At 34.7% G+C, this 21,461-nt stretch overlaps 4 protein-coding genes across 8 annotated transcripts in view; 3 read left to right on the plus strand and 1 right to left on the minus strand.

The window, feature by feature from the left end:
- Positions 1 to 21,461, plus strand: part of LOC129578778 (mediator of RNA polymerase II transcription subunit 14) — a 310,854-nt gene that overhangs the window by 152,286 nt on the left and 137,107 nt on the right. The gene's annotated exons all lie outside the window — the stretch shown is intronic.
- The window catches only part of LOC129578805 (uncharacterized), a 298,644-nt gene that overhangs the window by 140,076 nt on the left and 137,107 nt on the right, over positions 1 to 21,461 (plus strand). The window lies entirely within an intron of this gene.
- On the plus strand, positions 638 to 3,244 carry LOC129578800 (serine/threonine-protein kinase ULK3). Its single transcript, XM_055467935.1, has 6 exons — positions 638 to 838; positions 901 to 1,049; positions 1,136 to 1,357; positions 1,447 to 1,807; positions 1,881 to 2,214; positions 2,351 to 3,244. The coding sequence occupies exons 1-6, from the start codon at positions 644 to 646 to the stop codon at positions 2,635 to 2,637; spliced, it is 1,548 nt and encodes a 515-aa protein (XP_055323910.1). The 5' UTR covers positions 638 to 643; the 3' UTR covers positions 2,638 to 3,244.
- Positions 2,783 to 21,298, minus strand: LOC129578787 (signal transducer and activator of transcription 5B-like). 5 transcript variants are annotated; one of them, XM_055467895.1, is made up of 9 exons: positions 20,829 to 21,298; positions 12,070 to 13,120; positions 11,897 to 11,979; positions 11,565 to 11,809; positions 11,252 to 11,471; positions 10,891 to 11,157; positions 10,596 to 10,790; positions 10,354 to 10,498; positions 2,783 to 6,136 (listed from the first exon to the last, which is right to left on the minus strand). In XM_055467895.1, exons 2-9 carry the CDS (start codon positions 13,071 to 13,073, stop codon positions 6,031 to 6,033), a joined length of 2,265 nt encoding a protein of 754 aa, XP_055323870.1. In that variant the 5' UTR covers positions 13,074 to 13,120; positions 20,829 to 21,298; the 3' UTR covers positions 2,783 to 6,030. The 5 variants fall into 5 exon arrangements, with proteins under 5 accessions (XP_055323870.1, XP_055323871.1, XP_055323872.1 ...); XM_055467896.1 differs by lacking the exon at positions 20,829 to 21,298 and adding an exon at positions 15,121 to 15,789; XM_055467897.1 differs by lacking the exon at positions 20,829 to 21,298 and adding an exon at positions 14,825 to 15,786.

Consider the following 21,461-nt stretch of genomic DNA (forward strand, 5'->3'; position numbering starts at 1 on the left):
CTTCTTAGTTAGATTTCAGTTGGCGCAAACCCTTTTTTTCGATTTTTCCAATTTTCCGAAAAATTTACACTGGGTGAACTCGAAAATGTGGGCCACTTACAGCCCTAAGATTTTGGTTTTATCGTTTTCTACCGAAAACAAAACTCCATGCAAATTTTCAGCCAATTCGCAGAGGGTCGATCCAATTCTTAACTGATTTCGTGTGGAATGGTCGATATGTGACATTGTTTTTGATACTCTCAAGTGGAGTTTGGCTGTCTTAGAATTTTCGATACAATTTATCTTCCATTAAATTAAGTATATTTATTGTGTTTTCAATTAACAAGAATATTTTTGGCATTAATTTTAGTTGAATTGTTCTTCTTCGTATTTTACTTTAAATCGTACATAATTCAATTAATACACAAGTAATGATGGTATTTTGTTCTGAAATTCGCTTCAAACAGACCATAATCAGTGGAAATGTCAAATATCATTTACGATAACCGATAGAAAAATAATTGAATCAAATCCACAAATTGCATCCATAATTCGTGTTCTGATATTTCAACGACTATTTCGCCTTATATGCACGGACATTCGCAGCGAATTGGTTGCGTTGGCATCCCTGCACGTCAAATGATGAAATGTCAATACGAATTCCATGACCAAAACAAAACAAACCATACAATTCTCTAATTTCAATGTTTTTGCCATTTTTAGTGGATTTCATTTAAAAATCGTTCCATTTCTATGTGATATTTTAGCAAATATGTCGATGCCGAAGCTGAACGACTATGAATTATTGGAAATCATTGGCAGCGGTAGCTATTCGGTGGTTCATCGAGCAAAGCATAAAGTAAGTATTGTAAATGGTTTTTTTGTTTCCCATTTTGATTGAAATTTTATGTAAAAATTTAGGAAACAAAACTGTCATTTGCGATAAAATGTGTGGCCAAGGCAAACCTTTCGAAAAGTTCCACCGACAATTTACTCAGGGAAATCAAATTGCTAAAAACCCTTAAACATAAGCACATTGTCGAAATGATTGACTTTAGATGGGATGAAAAGTAAGCAATATTTTTCCGGGAATTTCCGTTGCTCTTCATTTCAACTTTGAATTTTCTGATGGTTTTATTTCTTCTCTCATCGTCAGGAGCATTTATATAATTATGGAACTGTGCGACGCTGGTAATTTGTCCACATACATCAAACGGCATTGCACCTTGCCCGAAACCACGTGCAAATTTTTCATGAAGCAATTGGCTTCAGCCATGCAATACATGCGCTCCAATAATATCAGCCACTTTGATTTGAAGCCGCAAAATTTGCTGCTAATCAAAGCACCGACGATAATGCTTAAAGTGGCCGATTTTGGGTAAATTTCTTCTGGCAATAAAGCAACGATATTTTGTTTTTTATATTTTACATATTTGTAATACTAACTGTGTCGATTTTTCACTGTAGATTTGCGCAGTATTTAAGTTTGAACGAAGAAAACACTGTGATAAAAGGATCACCATTGTACATGGCCCCTGAAATTCTCTTGAAACATTGTTACAATCCGTCGGCCGATTTGTGGAGCATTGGTGTCATTCTGTACGAGTGTATATTTGGTCGTGCACCATACAGTTCGAAAACATTAGATGAACTATTGCAAAAAGTTAAAGTAAAGCAGAAAATTACCATTTCTCCAACGGCAGCTATATCATCAGATTGTCGAGACATTATGACACGATTATTGGTGCATGAACCGGAGCAACGAATTAGTTTTCAGCAGTTTTTCGATCATCCATTCCTCAATTTAAACCACGATGCATCCGATGAGGTTCGAATTTCAATCGGTTTTCAATTTGAAACAAATGTTTTCTTCCATTTTTGACGTTTTTTTTCCTGTTTAGAATCTTGGAAAAGCCATACAAATCGTTACTAAAGCCGTTGAAGAGGACCAAAAGAAGAATTACAGAGAAGCCTATTATGCGTACTGCGAAGGATTGCAGTATTTTGTGCCATTAATAGCGGCTGAATCAGATGCAAATAAAAGACAACATTTACAGCAGCAAGCAACGAATTATATGGAACGAGCGGAAGAAATTAAACGCTCCTTCACTGAAGCCTTTATTCAGCAGAAAAATGTCAAGAGCGTTAACGGTCAAGCAGAAGCATCGTGCTCATCAAGCGAAGAGAATCCAGTTAAACAGGCCTTGAAACCAAATTTAAATTACAAGCAACTATGTACGTTTCATTCACCGTAAAATACCATTTCCATACTTACCCCGAAAAAAGCAATCCGACTTAGATGAAAGTGCAATTTAAAGTCATGTTTTTTTCCTTCAATACGCATGTAATTGAATGAATCCATTTCTTTCAGATTCACTATTTACCTCAACACCTCAAGTACAACATGCTCTAGAAATCGGGCGACAAGCTGAACTCTATTCGTATGAGCAAAATAACAGTGCTGCTCTGGATCGCTATACGTCTGCGTTGAATGTGTTAGTACCTTTGCTGAAGCAGGAACCATCGGGACAACGAAGAGAAATGCTGCAAAAGCAGGTGGTGGAATGGATGCAAGAGGCCGAAAGTATCAAAGCTTTGGTCATGGCACACAATGTAACCGACAGCAAAACTGATCATCAACACTGTTGTATTCAATGAAATTGCCACCCGCTGCTATTTTTTTTACGCTTTATTGTGATATTTTCAATTCCATTAACACTAGAGTTGCTGCATTTTGAAGTAAAAAAAGAGTAACAAATGATATTATGAAATGCTTTGAGTGTCCAAGAATTAAAACTTCCAGTTTTTATTTCCCACAATTGACATGTTGTAATTTTATTGACAATTCTATTTGTATGCTTATGATTGATTAACTGCAACGGAAAGTATGTATTGGGTTTTGAAAATTTGTGTTCTTCCTTGTTCGTCCAAGGAAACGTTACAACAGCTTCAGGACGAATAATTTTTTTTTTCACGTTCATGTGAGCTTATTCAATGATAATCTGCATTGAATTTTTTTTTTCATTCGTTGCATCGATTTCAAATATCACAACCCTGATAAAATATCTGCATTTAAAAATTTAAATATGTGTTCATCTGTTATATTGGAGGAAAATTTGTCTATTTTGGATAGAAACCGTATGTTTGTTATTGGTATTGAATCGGAATTTTGTGTGTTAGAAATGATGTGAATTTTAATGAATATAAATTTGATTGAAAGTCATAAATAAATTTTTATTGAAGATTCAGTTACAAATCGGAAAAATTGATGTTTGCATTTTATTTGAAATATATTGTGTGATATATTGTATTGGGGGTGGGGATTCATTTTTTATTTTTATTTTTTTAAATCTCGTATTTTATAGTTTTACAACCATTCATAGGACATGTCACTTCCACTATACATATAATATTGATGGCCGATTATTTTTAGTTGATGCTCAACATGCAAATTTGCATTTGGTGTGAATTGGGTTTGCTCTTTTTTCCCTCTGAATTCTATTCAATTCGAACCGAACCGAACCAAACGGAACAGTCAAAGATGCCAAGCGGAACACGGATAAAAACGATGAAACCTCATTAGTTCAAGTTTGCGCATAGTATTGACCTCAGGCTAGGGGTTAGACACCAATTTCTAGTATAGCTAGTTTGTTCAAATCGGTTCAAATAGGCGTTTAGTTTCTTCTAGTTTTTCTAGTGTACAAGCAGAAACGCAAATATTCTGCTAGTATTTCTAGTATCGTACCATTGCTTCTTCCATAAGTATAGCATTGCCAATGCATTTCTTATGGAAGAGGCATCACTCAATTTTTTCACAAATATTCTTCTAGTAACTTCTAGTATGCTCAATTTTTGCTAGTTTTCTTCTAGTGTTATTTCGTGTCTACCCCCTAGGCCTCAGGGCCTTATGACCTTATGACAGAGGCTAATATTGAATACGATTGGGGAAAACCGTGTATTATCATTGCACCGCTATGTACTCAACCTACGTACATATCGCATTGAAATTCTTTGCCATGATGATTGTTAACACCCTTCGAACGTCTTGTGTGATTGAGTTGCATCATTTTTGTTTACTTCTTTTTTCTGTACCGCTTTTTTTTCTCAATGATACTGTGTCAGTTTGACTATCACGTAAGTGAGTAAAATGTGCATTTTCCCATTGTAATTACATTTCCCAATTGTTACATGTCAAAATATGCTCTGTATATTTAATGCAAAAATGTATGTCTATTTCCATAATAAAAATCCGATCAAATTGTATATCGCTAAAATAGTTCATTTTTTCTCTGCAAATTTTTCTCCACTCATATGCAATTGAATTTTTTGATTGATAATTGAAATTGAGTTTTGGGTAGATTTCTTAAATGTTTCCATTTCGTTGTTATATGATTGTGTCACGTACCATTTTTTTAGTTCCGTCGGAACGTTCACAAAATGTTTTCGAATAATTCTTACGGTTAACCAACAGAAAAACAATAGAAAAAAACACATACACAAAAATGAAAATAAACAATTTACCATGTCAATAAACTATAAACCAAAAATAGCTAAAAAAAATTAGAAATTCGCAGCAAGCACGCTATTCATATATTCAGACTAAAATGTAAGACAAAGAATTGGCATTCACCAAACGTTTGATAAAACTTGATAAAGTACAAGCATGCAACACAATCACAATCAATGGACGAAGTTTTTAATAATTAAAGTAAGAAATTCCAACAGCCTAAGGTTTGAAACGGTTTCATTGCTGTTCTTTTGTTGTGATAAAACCGCATTCAAACTAACGGTCACGCTGTATCATCCGGGCTGCAATCGTCGAACCAAGCTCAAGCCAAAAATGCGGAAAGACAATTTAGTAAACAATAAACAAAAAATTAAACGAAAGGCATTGTTTTTGTTTTTTGTTCAAAGATTTCCAATACTTTTTTCAAAGAATTCATATATAATTGAATTATGCGGTAATGTCACATCTGATGAAAAAAAAACCAATTCTTCTTTTTTTTTAACTATTCGTAATAATTGCATCATCAATAAAACATGCGAGAAATGCAATTAGAAGCACTCTCAAATCGACTGTCGTTGTGTGTAATTTAGTCTCGAGTTTAATTAAGGCATCAAATCTGTGTTTCTGTTTTTTCCTCTTTTTTACATTTATATACTTATTTTTTTCCTTTTTTTTTTAAAATGAAATAGAGAAGAAAATCTATTTTTTTCCCTAATTATGCGATTAAGAAAAAAAACAAATGAAATTTATGTAATTCGAGAATACTTGAAATTTTGGTCTCTTGTAAAAAAATATAGAAAATTAAGTAACTTTAGGAAGGAAATAAAAAAAAATTCGAGAAGAGATCTCTTCTCACTCGAGTGAGGCGAAAAAATTCATTGATATCAACTCTCAATATATATTGCGTGTGTCCTGATGAGCGAGAGTATACCTTTACCACTAGCTTCATTCCCACCAATGGAACTTAATACTATTGCACACTATTATTCTGTTATGTTTATTTTTTTTCTCTTGCATCGTTGATTGTTATTGCTCTAGAAGGTTTGCTTTAATTTTCAAAAAAAAAAACTCAATTCCTTACAAATTAGACAAAGAAAAAAGAAAGTTGTGGTTGTTGTAAGTGAGAAAAACGTAAAAATATATATAATCATATGAACTTAAAAAAAGGATTGATGAATCAATTATTACTTTTCCATTTTTTCCTCTTTTTTCTAGTTTCGATATTATGTGTTTCTTTCTTATTAATTCTATTCATGTACAAAATTCTTTCGGTTTTGTAATCGATTTTATTGAATCTTATTTTCTTTTCTTTTTTTTATTATTAATTCGGTGTCGCCCCTCTTCCTGTGTCATTTCTCTCCAATATTGTGATATATATTCTCTTGCTATAATCTTTTATGCTGAAATGATGTCAGTTTTACTTGATTTTTTTTTATTGTTGTTGTTTCATTATTTTCAATGTGTTTTATTTAATTTTTTTTTCTCAATCATTTTTTGTTGCTCAATAAAGTTGTGTGTGCTCTAATATATGCTCCAGCTTGTGTTTAGTTTACATAATCCGATAGAGCATTGAAGTCGGCATCATCCATCTGCATCTCCAAATATGGATCAGTGGTATTGTTGAAGCCATCTGATTCATGTGGGTTGAAACTACATTTTTTCCCCAATCAAATTAAAAAAAACAAATTGGATTGAAAGAAAGAAACAAAAAAAAAACAAAAGAAAAATGATTAAAACAAAAACGAAAATGAAAATTTAAACGATGCATTTAAAAAAAAACCTTAAATCGAAAGTGATAGAGAGTAAGCGTAAGAAAAATGTAATAATAATAAAAAATGCGCTGATAAAGAATGAAATAAGAAGGAAAAAAACAAATAGGCAAAATAAACAGCCGTAAATGAATGAAATGAAGCCAAAGGGAGGCAACCATTAAAAAGCTAGTGGATCGGTGCAATGACATTCATTATTTTGTGGTAATTATGAAGCTATTTTGTTGTGGTGGTGACACTCGGTCAAAGTGAAGAGCAACTCATTTTTTCGCCCAGCAACGCGTATATATGAGTAGTTTGGAGCGAAAATGTTATAGAGAAAGGTTGAGCGGGAAAATGTCGATGATGAATGAGCGGAAAAGGGATAGCTATATAGTAAACTATAGTGAACTATATAGCTATCTCTTTTCATTTGACATTTTTCCTCTCAACTTTTCTGTATAACATTTTCGCTCCAAACCACTCAAAATTAAATGAAAAAATAATAGGCCTTGGGCTTAAGTGAAATGAACTGGCGAAAGATATCTCTATAATTTCGTAGAAATATTTTAAATCTCTTATCACTTTCACCGGACATAACAGAGACGAAGCAATTTTTTTTTGTAAAATGTTTGTTTCGAATTTTTTTTCTTCATCAAGTGAAAATGTGAGTAATCGTCTAAATATTCGTGTGCTGAAGATATTCCCGGAGAATCAGAATTCATAGTAAACTTGTACCGCTCTAATTATCTAAAAACAAGTAAGAATTTCATATATTTATATATAGCTAGCTAGATTTAGTCAAATTGGCCCTGTAATTTAATTCTCTTCCATCCGTTTTTCCCTCAAAATAACTGTAGTTTCGTGGATTTGACCAAACAATCATAGTGTTTGTGTGATATAAATAGTACGTAGAGTGCTGCTATCACATGCAATCTTAATTACAGCAAAAATCCAAATTGACTACGATAAAACTGAATGTCCTGTCGACCATTTTCCAAGTTGAATAACAATAAATCCATTAAATTGAATAACGACTTTGGTTTTTGTTAGTGCCTATTAAATTACATCCAACATTTATAATAATAATATGTGAATGTCCATGGACACTTCAAGTCACATTAAATTACATCACATCACATCACATCACATTGATATAGTTTTCTGTTTAATCCATCGAATTCTATCGGTAAATATTTATCTCTAATAAATATTCTGAAGTGAGTTAGTTAAAATTGGTCGAAACATCTTTGATTGGTTGTATTCTTTACGATCTCACAGTAGAAACATATACATATGCACGTGCAATCAAGACAGTGTTAAAAAGAAGATGACAATCCGTAGTAGTAACTTATGTATGCTTAACAAATGTTTAAATTCGTTATAATCACAACATCGATGCAAAATCAACGCAAATGGTTGACTAATTGGTACCCTGTTCGTTATTCCAAATACTGGCTTTCCTCAAACATTAAAACAAAATCAACTAATTGAAGCTAATTGTTGTGCGCAGTAATGCAAGTTAATTGCCATTTGAAAAAAAAAAAAGGCAAACACATGTAAACCACTCGTTTACAAACATAAACTCTCTTTATACACTCGATATTTGATACACAAATAGTTTCATCATCGATGCAATCGATGCAAAGAAAGTGTTCGTTGTCTCTCCATTACAACCAATATTCAGTTTGATAAGCTTCAATTTGAAGAAGTCAGTTCAGTTAAACCGAATCATTTTACGAACGAGACATGAAATTGAATATTCGATTATGTTTGAATCGACACACAAAATACATATCAATTATCTAATCTTTTAAATATGACAGTGAAACAATTGAACATTTCCTCTTGTTCTCCCTTCGATTTATTTCATTGCAGCAAATCGTTGATTCCATCAAAAGACAATAAACAAAGTTATTATTTCACAATGCTCAGACATATTGATACAGACATTCTCTTAGCTTAGTACTTAGAACCTACACAACATGGACGTTTGCATGAATAAATTCAAATCGGAGATTAAATTCCATTTCGTTCGCGTATTTGTTTACTGCTGAAAAATAAATGTTTTCCGCTTTTTCCCTTGTTTTGATTCCATTCATTGTCTTAAACCTACACAAATCGGATGTATTTATGATCCCACTCTAGTATAATATCAACCTTATTAAGAACAAGCTGATGATCAAATTAAACGAGAGAAATTACTAATAATCTCTCAGTTAAGCTGATGATATTCAACTGTCTCGTGAAAGGAAAGGAGAGAAAGAGAGAAGGTGCAAAAGAACATAAGCGAAACTGCACATAAATTCATTGCACGAACTTTGCAATCAAAATGGCGAATTCTATACTTTGTGCCCTTCCCTTTAAAATGTGTTCTATGTCGAAACCTCCTTGATCAAATTAAAAATGGATGCATATGCTTTCCACTTAAGTGGTTGTTCATCAAATAACGACCCCAACACGATATAACATCAATTATACAAAACAGAAGAAAAAAAACACACAAAGAAAATATCAAGTCATACTCTTTCAACGACAATCACAAATACATTTGCTATTTATAACAAGTAAACAAAATGAAATATAACACAACGAAACGACGCTCAAATTGGCAGGGGGAAACCAGTACAACAAACATCCTTATACCAGTGACGTGGTTAATGTCGACACAAAAATGTTCATGCGTGTTTTTTTTTCTTTCCCATTCATTCTTTTGGGTGCAATAAATCAATGATTTCAGTGCACAAACAAACCACACATTAAGTGAGATCATCACATCTCTCGATGACTCGTGACCAGATACAAACAGAAGGAAATAAAAACAAATAAAATATACAATTTTCAAGGAATCACAACGCATCAACTTGACAATTTCGAAAGGAAAATAAACAATTTATAATCATTTGTTTTCGATACAATTATTTTGCATGCACGTTTGTACTGTCTTTCGGTTTTTTTCTTCTTTTGTTTTGGGAATCGAGACGATAAGTACAGAATACATCAATATTTTTTGGACTTTCACTGTGTTTCTTCTGTGTGGCTTTTGTTTTTTGTCTGATTATATAATTAAATTACATTTATTTAGTTTATCGACTTTTAACATTGTCCCGAATGAAAATAAACCGGATTTCTGTTAAACTCGGTATTATTCTCATCCGCAGTAAAAAAAAATTTTTCTCTTGTTTCTAGGTGCCATTCAAAGATTTAAATTCGCATCTTTTTCTCTTTATTCTTTTTTTCGTTTTTTTCTTCTTCTTTGCATTCAATGAATTCATGATAAATTAATTCTTTTCGCACATTCAAATTGATAAAGGGAATTAATTACAGATGCATTATTGTACTATTCTGGTAGCTGGAACGTGTTGTTGCGAAAAGAGAAGAAGAAAGAAAAAAACATAAACATAAAACTTTATTCTGTCGCACAGTGAGTGTGGTTTTGTTGTGTATCTTTAGTTATCATTTAAAATTCCTCGAATATGGACTAGCACATACATCTATTAGGTGTATATAAAGATTTGGTTGGGTTTTTTTTCGTATTTGGTGCAAATTTTGATTGACTCAGCAGGTTTGATTTCAAAGGTTGAATTGAAAAGCAAATGTAGACTGCAATCGATTGAAAGGTCAACGTAATATCAGAACGAATTTGGTTTGTGTAATAGCGCTATTTTTGTTTTCTTTGGTTTCGGTTGCGCATTTCTCATTCACATTCTCCGAGACGAGATTGTGCTCAAAAAAAAATGGTGGAAAAACCGATAAAGCATCGAGTCGAAAGGTTCGCAGCAAAGGTTTTTGCTTCCTGGCTATGTTATGCTATGTTTTTTTGCTATTTGTTTTTTTTTTTTTTGGTTTTAATTTGATGTGCAGTTTTGTGAATGATAATGAAGTGTGTGTATGTGTGAACCGTTTTCAAACACATAATTTTTTAGTGCATTCTATGAGTCAAGCGCAGAACCGTGAATTGCAACAAAAGAAATAAAGTCGCGAATTAATTCCAATGGATAAAATATGATTTATGTAAGATATATATTTGGAAGGAAAAATAATTATATGTAAAAGAAAAACAAACAACGATTTTTTTTTTGTTTGGGTTTCAAATCGTGGCCGTTTGCAAATAATTACCTCGTAACTGATGCGGTATCACGATGATCATCCGGTGACTGCCAATTATGTTGCGGAGTATTTGGATAGCTACTCAACTGTTTACACTCATCTGGCACGGTTGTTTTGAGAATTGGCTTCACATATCCATTTGTCGATGATTCAACTTGAGTTTTGAAATGTTTGGATTTCGATTAAAAGCAATCCACTTTTTGTAATAGACAAAAACGGAAACGAAAGAAAAAAAGATGAACCAAACTTACCACCCAACGGTGTGTAGTAGTTGCCGAATGCTTTATCCTTCGGAATATCGGGATACAGATAGACACATTGATTCAGATCCTTGATGCGATCACCAAGTGAACGAATGGCGAAATCTTTGTGGCAAAACGGTTGTAGCATAACAATTTGCGGCAACTGATCGACCGTATGCTCAACCCATGCAATTGTAATTCCACCTGCAAATTAACGGATCACACGCACACACAAAACAAAACCTCATTAACGATTGCATTTCATTGACACCGTTTGAATGTCACTCCGGAATAGAGTACTTACCAAGTTCACTGTCCGAGAATCGTAACAAAAATGTACCGGGTGGACATTTCAGAAGCATTTCTTCGGCTTGACGCTTATTGATGAAACCAATGATGAGACCTTCGGTCCAAGGACCGCGCAATTGATCACGTGTTAATTTCATAACTGCGTAAAACCAATCCCAAAACGTAAATGTCCGGTCTGGCAACGCTTCCTTACAAAACTGAGACCATGTAATTGGACGTTCCTCGGGATTAAAATTGATAGTTGCTCGGTAGGCTTTCTCACCTGAAAGTTTAACACAATTTTCCATTGAAATAACTGCAGCCGCAAAACAAAGCATAGAACGGTGAATGATAAAATAAGATTGAACCGTATTTACATAGGTAGTACAAATTTTCATTGGTCAAACTTCGGCCGGTTTGAGAGTAGAATTTCATGTTGAGAGCCGATGCCATTCTGGACCACGGCACTCGGTCAACGACCGTGAAGGGAATGCGGCTGACTTCGGAGAACGCATTATCCCATGTGATGGTTGCCCATGATTGTGGCTCTTGATTTCCATGTACGATAACAACAACCGGTAATGACATTACCCACACCTATATTGGAAATACGCACAGTTTTTTCAAAATTAAATAACTCTCTCTCTCTCTCGGTTTTGGTCGTTCTTCTCTCAAATCAATGATATTTACATTAAGTTGCATGTCACCAGTTTGGAATTTTGACTGGAATAGCAGAGCAAACTTTTCGTCCATTACGCTTTCGGTGCCCTTCTTTTCGGCTCGTTTAATCTTTTTCAGCTGCATGTTTCTCAGGTTGCATGTTAGATGCCGCGTTGCTTGCTGCAGTTCCAAGTTTCCAGTGTTGTTCAAAATCTCACCAGATGCTTCGGCCAACGGCGATGAATGGTTCTGCTGTTGGGCTTGAGCCTGTGCCTCTGTTTTGTTTATGAGAAAATGAGAAAAATTGATGTGTAAAAGACATCGATGACGATCATGCGTTTGTAGTTCAAATATTGACTTACCAGATAAAATGGAAACTGTCACAAATGGATTATTCAAGTGAATGCTGACATTAGCTAATAGGAGACGCACTGTCGCAGCGAATCTATGAAGCAATTTAATTCGATTATTAGATGATGAAGAAAAAAAAACCCGCAAACTGTCTCCTCTGTTCAATTTCCAAAATGGTATTTACCTTGTGTTGGTTTTCATAACTTGCGGCGGTTGTTTTTCCACAATGAAACCCGATACAATCAGATTCTGTAGAAGGTTGGTAATTTCGCGATAGGCCACCTCAAAACCGTCAAAATTTGCCTGACTAAGTGGCATATGAGACTTGCGCATGGTATCTATCAATGTACGTGTATTCCAAATGAGTTCGGCCAAATCTTCAAACCAGATCTGAATTTCGTCGAGCGCATTCAGCGGTAATGGTGCACCGTTGCCGGCTAACGCTTGATCACGTTGCCACTTGCCCAAACGCTTATGGATGACAATCTTTTGTACCTCGTCCAATAAATCGATGACGGTTCGAATCGATGAATAGATCTCAATGCGTCGTTGATTGATATTGTCCGACATGAGGCAAACTTGACGTTTGCACTCTTCCATAAATGCGGCGCATCGGTCTTCATTATCCTGTGTTTTCGGCATATTACTCATTTCTTGGATACGTTTTGTACTTTCGCTGTAGCGCAGCATACACTGTTCCAATTCGTGTTTGTATCGATTGCCAGCCTCATTGTTGTGCATGATAAGTGTGCGTAAGTTCTTGATTTTATCATTAATTTCGAGCACCTCGTTGTCCACATAGTTCAATTGTGGATTATTAGCACACGAGTCCAAAATATGCTGTTCGTACATCAATGCATCACGAATTTGTTTATATAATTGACCCGGACTATAGATATTCTGTGTGAATGTTCGCATTGCATCTTCGATTCGATATTTAATCGACAGTTCTTCGGGTTTTTTCAAGCGTTGCTTCTCCAGCTCCAGTTGTTGGATCAAATTTGAAATAAAATTGGCCGCACGTTGCTCATACTGTGGATCATTTATGTCGATGTATTGCTCGGCTTTGATCCGTTCTTCGATCCATGCAGCGCACAATATACGCACTTCAAGGGGGAAATTTTCATTGTACAGTGACTTGATTCGTTCGAAGCCCGCTTGGCCAGATACTCGTTCCCACAAAGACATGATGCTATTCCATCAACAACAAAAACGGGAAACAACACAAATAGACTCTGATGATGATGATAATGACGATGATGATGCGGAGTGAAAAAGAAGTAGAAGAAAAAAAATTATTATTAAAAATTATGTTTATTGTTGATTTATAAATGTGCGGGGGAAAAGCCGCACAAATTCCGCTTAACTAAATATTATTTAACAGTAAATGTGCCGCAACATTCTGTTTTTCATTTATAAAATGTTCGCAGAATCGTTTTGTATGCTTTCAAATGGTTTTTCATGGCGTCGAATCAAAATGAACCGAATAATAAACGTTGCATTGAGAATGGTATTGAGTGTATTGAGCGACTTTGATCTTGTAGCCACACAAAAACTTATTATTCAACTATCGAAACAGTTCTGAGGCGATGTTGCGAAACATCGTTTGAAGCGTTTCAGGATATGTTTGCATTCAAAACGGCTGATCTCCCATTTCGGAACAATTGCATCAACCAAAAGATAACCATTTCCACTGAATTGCAGCGCATACTGTATACAACAACGAACCGTGCATACGATTTAGTTGCACCAATTCGATGGAAAAGAAAATCGGGAAGAATTGAAATGGAAAGAATGAAAAAGAAGAAGAAGAAGAAGAAGAGAAGGAGGTACAAAATGTAATATGAAGTAAATGGCATCTGAAAGCAAATGATACAACCGATGGAAAAACAAAATATCTAAAAACAAATATCTATAATGTACTGACATCGCATTAAGTGTTATGCTTGTATATAAAGCTTCTAATAACAGAGTATTAAATGTGCAATCTCTATGAAAATATTGAAAGAGAAAAATGGAATGATGAAAAGAGAGAGAGAGAGAGAGAGAAAGAAAGGGAGAGAACAAAATCATTAAAGACAAAATACTTGAATATTAAATTTTATTACGTCTATACGTCGGCTATTTTAAGGAATTAAATTGAAAGAAGAAGTATGGAGCAGACGAAGGAGGAGAGAATGCCAGCACAGCATGAACAGCAATATAAGTGAGTGAAAATAAAGAAAAGAAAACAGAGAGGAGAAAAAAAACACGTATACGAAGCTGATTTCCAGAAATCCATGGAAAATGCCGAAGTATAAATATGAATATAGCAAACTATGAGAGAAAGAAATAGTTTAATATGCTTTTCATACATCAGGCTTCGAGCTCAACAATGAAACACTAAACTGTGTGTTGAAGGTTTTGCAAACAAAACATACCACACCACACAAAGTGTGCACAGACTCCCTCATAACAAATAACAACGAGGCAAAAGAAGCGATAAAAAGCAACAATAACAGAAATCGAAAGAGAATTCGAGACAAACAGAGAGAGAATAGAGCACACACAGCTCTTCAATATTATATTATTGTTATGCATTTATTGTGTTTTCTTTTTCATCTCTCTTTTTTTGCGCGCGCTGGTTCGTTTTCATTTGTTCTATTCTCTTCTTTACTTCTTGTCTAAATAATTAGCTGAACAATAACTTAATCAACATCAATTCCATTTAATTGGCTTGCTTTGGGTGTATTAATAACACGGTAAACTATAAATTATCGTTTTCATCACGATTGTTTTAATTAAAAAATTATTATCAATTTCGAGTATTCATCTTCGATTGCAGCTCGCCTACGTCTTCTTCTTCTTTTTTCGTTTGTTTCGGCATTGGCTTTGACCAAGCACAAGAATATTCAAAAGCAACGTTCAGTTGATTGGAAATTTTCACGAGAGCTACTTACGCAGCGTAATATTTAATTCGATCAAAATGCGTTAAATTGGTGCAACGACTGATACCGATGCGATGAAGTATACGAGGTTCGAGACGCGAAATAGAAAAAGAATAACACTGAACGAATTCAAATGATATTTATGTGTTTCCGTTTACTATACGGCTTATTGACTGTTGTAAATGATCGAATGTGCACACGTGTGAATCTGTTTTAGAATGAGTTGTTTATTTCTCTCTCTGCTCTCTCGTACACACACATTTATTTATTTTGATATGGTCCGTTTTGCTTGGAATCCAAATGCGTACCTATTTCTTTCTCTGAAATTTAGCGAGTAAATTAAACACACTGTACACGGTAGATGACGATCAAATGTTTCAATTTATTGACATAAACATTAAATTCGATGCGATATGACACAAATGTTGTTCGTATTTGAACACACTTACACACAATCAATATGTTTGTTTGATAACTTTTATCGGTAACTGAAAATTGTGTATTTTTTTTTTTTAATATTCACATCAACGTTAAATAAATCAAAGTCGGAACGAACAAACCGTGTGACATTCAAGTGATTACAGTTGACAACAACAATAACAACAATAGCAGCAATAATGACGACATCGAAGAGAGAGTGAGCGAGAAAGAGAAACGGATGAAAGTTTAAGTATAATAAAATCAGTGTTTAATATGTAATACGATCAATTTTTTGTTGTTATTTCTCTCTCTTTCTTTTTTGAATAATAGGTCGTCGTCGGAGCCGTCTAAATTAATAGTCGATTTGCGTGAATTGTAACACCGAAGACATTCGAGTAAATAGCAATGATTGCCTTTTGCTACTGATATTTTATAGTTGAGTTCATGAAACGAATCTCCAATGAGATACACGCTCTCACACACATTCAACATCAATGAACGCGCACCGATGTATCGAACTCTGACACGAACATTTCGATCGACTTACCGACCGACCGACAGTGAGCTCTTTCGCGCTTCTCAATTCATTTCGATTTTTGGTGTGTGTGTGTGTGGCTAGCAGTCGTTGCTGCTTTTGTTTAAAGTGAGCGATAGAGCGGGAGTGAGAGAGATATGCGAAATCGGATCGAGGAATCACTGAATAAAAATAAAACGAATATAGCAGGCGCATTGCGCGCGTATCTCAGCACAATATATTTTCGTTTGAATATCAATTTGCTCATGTTTGATTATTTATTCGTATTTTAAAATATATGCAACAAATGAAAAAGCGAATAATAAACAGATCGCTTATGAATGCGGCGCAACCAGAGAACAACAATATCAACAACAAAAATATATCAAAGAAAAACATTTCGCAGGAATTTCATTTGTATATGTTTAAATATATTTGTATATATATGCGCATGGACTCTCTATATAGAGTAAAGATTTTCAGTTTGGTGTATTTATTTCGTTTTGTTGCTCGATACGGTTTTCTGATGTGTACTTATCGGGCAATTTTCTCGCAAACGAATCGAAACATACGAAATCGGAGTATCGGTGCGGTAGGACGAGAGCGAGAGCGAGAGAGATACAAATGCCATCATAGGCTGTCAAATAAACGACATTTCAACGCATAATTCAAATATTTTTATTGCTCTAAACAATACAAACATTTATTATTTATGCATAAAATATAATGTTTATCCAAAGGAGCGGAAAAAAAAATACACAACACATCCACATACATATGCATTCATACCGAATAAGTTATGCTTTATTTACAACAGAAAATTATCCCCATACATTTGTTACCTTTTTTTTATTACACTTAGTTTATTCGGTCATCCTTTTTTTCCGTGCGTTTATTTGTCTGACATTTCTTTTCAACTTCAGACGCTTTGAAAACATCTTTTTTTCCTCTGTTGTTTTGAATATACGTTTTTATTGTTTATTTTTCCAAAATATTTGTTTTCACCGAAATTCAAAGTCAAACGGTATCATAAAGACAATGCACGATGATGACGACAGCGACGGCAACGGCGACGAGCCGATTTTTGGAAAGTAAATGCGATGGATGCAAGAAGCATTCTACGTTGTCAAGAATTTGAAATATATTCCTGTGTGAATTTGGTGACATGCATTCATAAAGAGCAAGTGTGTGTGTGTGTGTGTGTGTGAGAGAGAGAGAGAGAGATACACCGAATTGGTGCCTCAGCATATATTGCATTGGATACAATGTTGTACATCGTATAGTTTATGAACGCCAGTTTTAATGCGTTCTAAACAAATTAAAAAGGCAGGTATAAAGGCAAAAAAGACGACTTCATAGCACATATAAACAGGCACATCTATATAAATTGGGTATAGTTTGGCGTGAAGTTTAATGTGTGTTTCAGTTTAATTTTTTTTCCCTGTATTTATTATTTTGTTCAACCGTTCGTTATCGTTGTCTCTTTATCGGGCTTTTTTCTCTTCTCTCGTATACGTGTATGTGTCTCGTTGAGCTTGAGCATCATCACAACATAATAATAATAATTCAGGTGCTGCTTACTGCTATTGCTCTGTTACTGATAGATGATCTTCGGACGCTTGTTCTAAGTGTTTAATGTACGATTTGGTTTTATTACCATAATATGCGCACAGGTAATGTGCTGCTGCTGCTGGTGCTTCTGCAGCCGCATATGTGTGTTACAGACTTATTGCCGACGCAAAAGTAAATAGGAATTTCCAGGCATTATTGTTATTCACATTGCTTCTTAATTTGTTTGACAAGAGAGCAAATAAATATGGTGGCTCGATGGAGTGGAACAGAAAGCAATAGCGCATCAATGTTACTGTCAACCGATTATCAAGGGAAGGACATTGTATGTTTGTCGCTTTTTTAATTATTTTTCTTTCATTTCTGAACAGAGAGCACGTTCATCATTTCGGTGTATATATTCTTTAGGCTCCTGGGTCCATATTATTATTACTGTTGTTATGTTTCTTGTAACATGTATATCACAGTGTAAATTGAACCACTGACAAATCTGACGCATATTTTTGTCTGGAGGCATGGCGTTAGGATGGTGACGACCATCATATTATATGATGATGAAAAGATAACGAAGAAGGAAAGAAAACAGGCACACACATGAGCATACACACGAACAGTTTTCTACATGGAAAATATGAACATAAAAACGGCAAAATGACATTTTTTGGTGGTTTTCTACGCATCGCATCATTTTATTGACTCAAAACTAGCTGTATACGTCTATTATGTTCGAGTGACACAGTACACAATGCGCATAAAATATGTTTTCCTATTTATTTGATTGAATCTAATGAAGCAAAGGCAGCAAAGGTAGCAAGGAGCGGAGAATGATATATCGCTTGCTCGTTCTTTCTCTTTCTCTCTCTCTTTTTGCTTCACTTCACTCTGTGTCGGTCGGTCGGTCGGTGGGTTCTTGAGAAGTTGGGTGTCGTCTTTCAATGTTTACGCTTCGCATTGCCTACCTATTCTATACGATTCTATATGCGTCGTGTGTCTATGCCTCGATGTGCATACGTGCGTTTAATTCAAACGTGAATATTCAATGGTTATTATGAGTTTCTTGAATTGGCTTTTGTGGTGTTGAGAGCTCTGAATAGCGATGAAATATAAAATAAATTTTAAATGAAGCTTTCAAACCCCTTTTCGGGGAAAAATAGAAATCTTTTGCTATCCAAAATCAAGTAAATAAACCAAGTACAAGTCCATTCTCGGCGTTTTAATGTACAGTCACTCCAAAAAGTTTTTGGCCACCTCTTTTTTTGTTGCTATAAATTTGATTTTGTCAGAAAACTATGACGTGTAGCTCAAAAATTCCAGCCGCAATGAAAAGATCAAGGAATTTTACGATAGAAACATGTGTATTCAACGCTTTTTTTGAAAGCATATGATTTTTAAATCAAAAAAATATGATAAAAGAAGTATTCGGCCACCAATACAAAAAAAAATCGACTTTTCAACAAAGAAACGATTATTTGAATAACTTTTTGAGCTCTGATTTGAACCAAAATAGCAAAAAGGGGGTTGCCGAAAACTTTTTGGAGTGACTGTATACGAAATCTCTATAGTTTGTACATTTGATACATGTTGCATCTAGGGGCGAGACACAAATTCTAGTAGAGTCTAGTTACATTCAATTTTATATATTTTTGCTTTATGTCCTCTAATTTTTCTAGTTTTGGTGCAAAAGTGCTAATATATGTGCTATTATTTCTATTAAAATCGGTTGCAGAGCGTATTACACTGTCAATACAACGATTATGGAAGACCTAACGGGATTATTTTGTAAACAATAAACAATACGTCCATAAGCGTTAACATTGGCAAACCAAACTCACAAGTTTCTTCTATTTTTCCTATTATCGTTGAATAATGTTCTAATTTTACTCATTTGAGTTTCGTGTACCCCCCCCCCCCCAGTGTTGCATAGATATTGAATTGCTTTGTGTGTTACGTACTAAATCATTTGAAGAAACAAACACACAATTAATACGGTCTTTTTTGGAATCTATCGATGGTATAGCTATAACGCAAATGATATCGGGTATGTTGGCAATACACACCGCGTTAATAATGACTGCAACAAGAACAAAATGTACAATGGCAACAACAAAAACAACAGTAGCGGCAGCAGAGGGCACACAAGTAGAAATTACAGGAATCAACGTCCCACACAAAATCCTTTTCAAATCGTTAGCCATCAAATCGAATGCGCGAGTAAATATGTTATCCAGTACGGTACCCCATATGTATCAGTTTACACGAGCAAATAACAAGTATATATCCAAGTTTAAAGCCAAGGAACTGTTCAGTAGCTATCACACTTTCTTGCAATTTGCAAGAAGCCAATACGATGTCTCAAGTTCGGTTGTGTTGGCAACTGTAACCGCTCAGACCGAAGAAGAGAAGCGAAGGAAGAAAAAATTAAAAAAAATAATACAACGGAATAATGACGGCATTTCTGCAACCATAAATATCCCTTTCAACAACAAATTGATTGAACGGAAATAATAATACATAACACTCCAAACTCGCGACCGTGCATATGTTTTCATAAGGCACCGAGAATGTTTCTCTACTCAATTTTGTTTTCTTTTTCTTTTACTTTTCGCATTCTAAATGGCAAGCTTTTTTTTTGTTTGTTTCATGTAATTAATTCTGGTTAATTATTCTCCTGTGTATACACACAAACACAAAGCCACACACAGACACACACAAAATGCGGCATACAATATGAGTGGATGAAAGAGCAGAAACATGGAGAATATAATAGAATTGAGAACAAGAACAACAACAACAGTTTAAAAAAAAGCGCACACACATGCATCCACTTCACCAGAATATATAGAGAATAGCGAATGACGCATAAAAAATTGCGAACGAGTTGTTTTGAGATTATTTCATTGCTAATTGTTGTTGTTGGTGTTGCATTCGGTTTGTGTTTCTGTTCTCAGCGAGAAATGGACGCAAAATGAAAAAAAGTGAATTTTTCGCTTTCATTTTCATCTTTTTTCTTCTTCCATCCCTCTTTAACTCTCTCTCTCTCTCTCTCTCTCTCTTTCGGCTGTCGTCACTTTTATCGGCGACAATTCTTTTCCGACAGACGACATTTCTTTTTTCGCCAAAGTTTTTTTTTTCATTTTCTTTTAGTTGCATGGACATTTTCAATTTGATTGTCGTGGTAAATGTTATCGGATTTATTCGCGATGTCCGCTGTTTACAACAAAAAACGAATTGCGAAATTGTCTCGTTTTCTCTAAATGACAGAACAAATTCAAAAGAATAAATATATATCTCGGCATATGCATGTTATATGTATTCTGTTCACCGTTCGGGCAAGGAAAAAAATAAATTAAGATTGATACACATTTTAAAATTCACATGTACGCATAATGACCACACAACACACCAATACCATTGCAAAACTCTCAGAAAAACAAACTTGCAAACAGATTTTTTTTTCTGCGACTTGTCGGAAATTCGTGAATAAATCTAGGATAAAAAAATGGTTGAACTTACTTCGCTGTTTAACACAATACGGTTTAAAAACGATTTTCAACAATAATTTTCTTTTTATTCGTCGTAATATGTATGGCGATTATTTTTATTTTTATTTTTTTTAATTATTTTTATTTTGAGAATAAATTTAAGCACTTTCAGTTTATCACACACTATCTAATCACAATTTTCCCAGAATAGCGTCAGCCATTTACAAATTCATATGTACCGAGAAGTCGACGCGCACTTGTCGCTCTGTCTTCTTCTGTTTACCTCATTCGATCACACTGATGGAATAAAAAAAAATTTTGTTCAACTTGACTCGCGCTGAACCGACAACGGATTGAAATGTGAGCCGCTTTTTTTTATCTAGCCATCCTGCTTTTGCGTTGCGTTCAACGCCGCGTTTACTTTGTGTATGTGTGTTACAGTGTACGCAGCCAGTTTTTGACATTTACACACAGTCATAGGCACATCGTTCGCATGCTGAGTTCTCGTTCTTGTTAGCTCAGTCATACCGTTGTGTATTTGACAGCTGTAACACTTTGGTACCATTACGATTCACTTATTTGGCCTTGAATATTCCATCCGTTTGTCTCTTTCGTACGCTTGTCGCTCGTCGCCGCACTCATTGACGGGGTGATGGTGGTAGTG

The sequence above is a fragment of the Sitodiplosis mosellana genome, unplaced genomic scaffold, assembly GCF_009176505.1.
Source record: "Sitodiplosis mosellana isolate CC-2019 unplaced genomic scaffold, AAFC_SMos_1.0 Smas_scaffold_6226, whole genome shotgun sequence".
NCBI classification, from domain to species: Eukaryota; Metazoa; Arthropoda; class Insecta; order Diptera; family Cecidomyiidae; genus Sitodiplosis; species Sitodiplosis mosellana.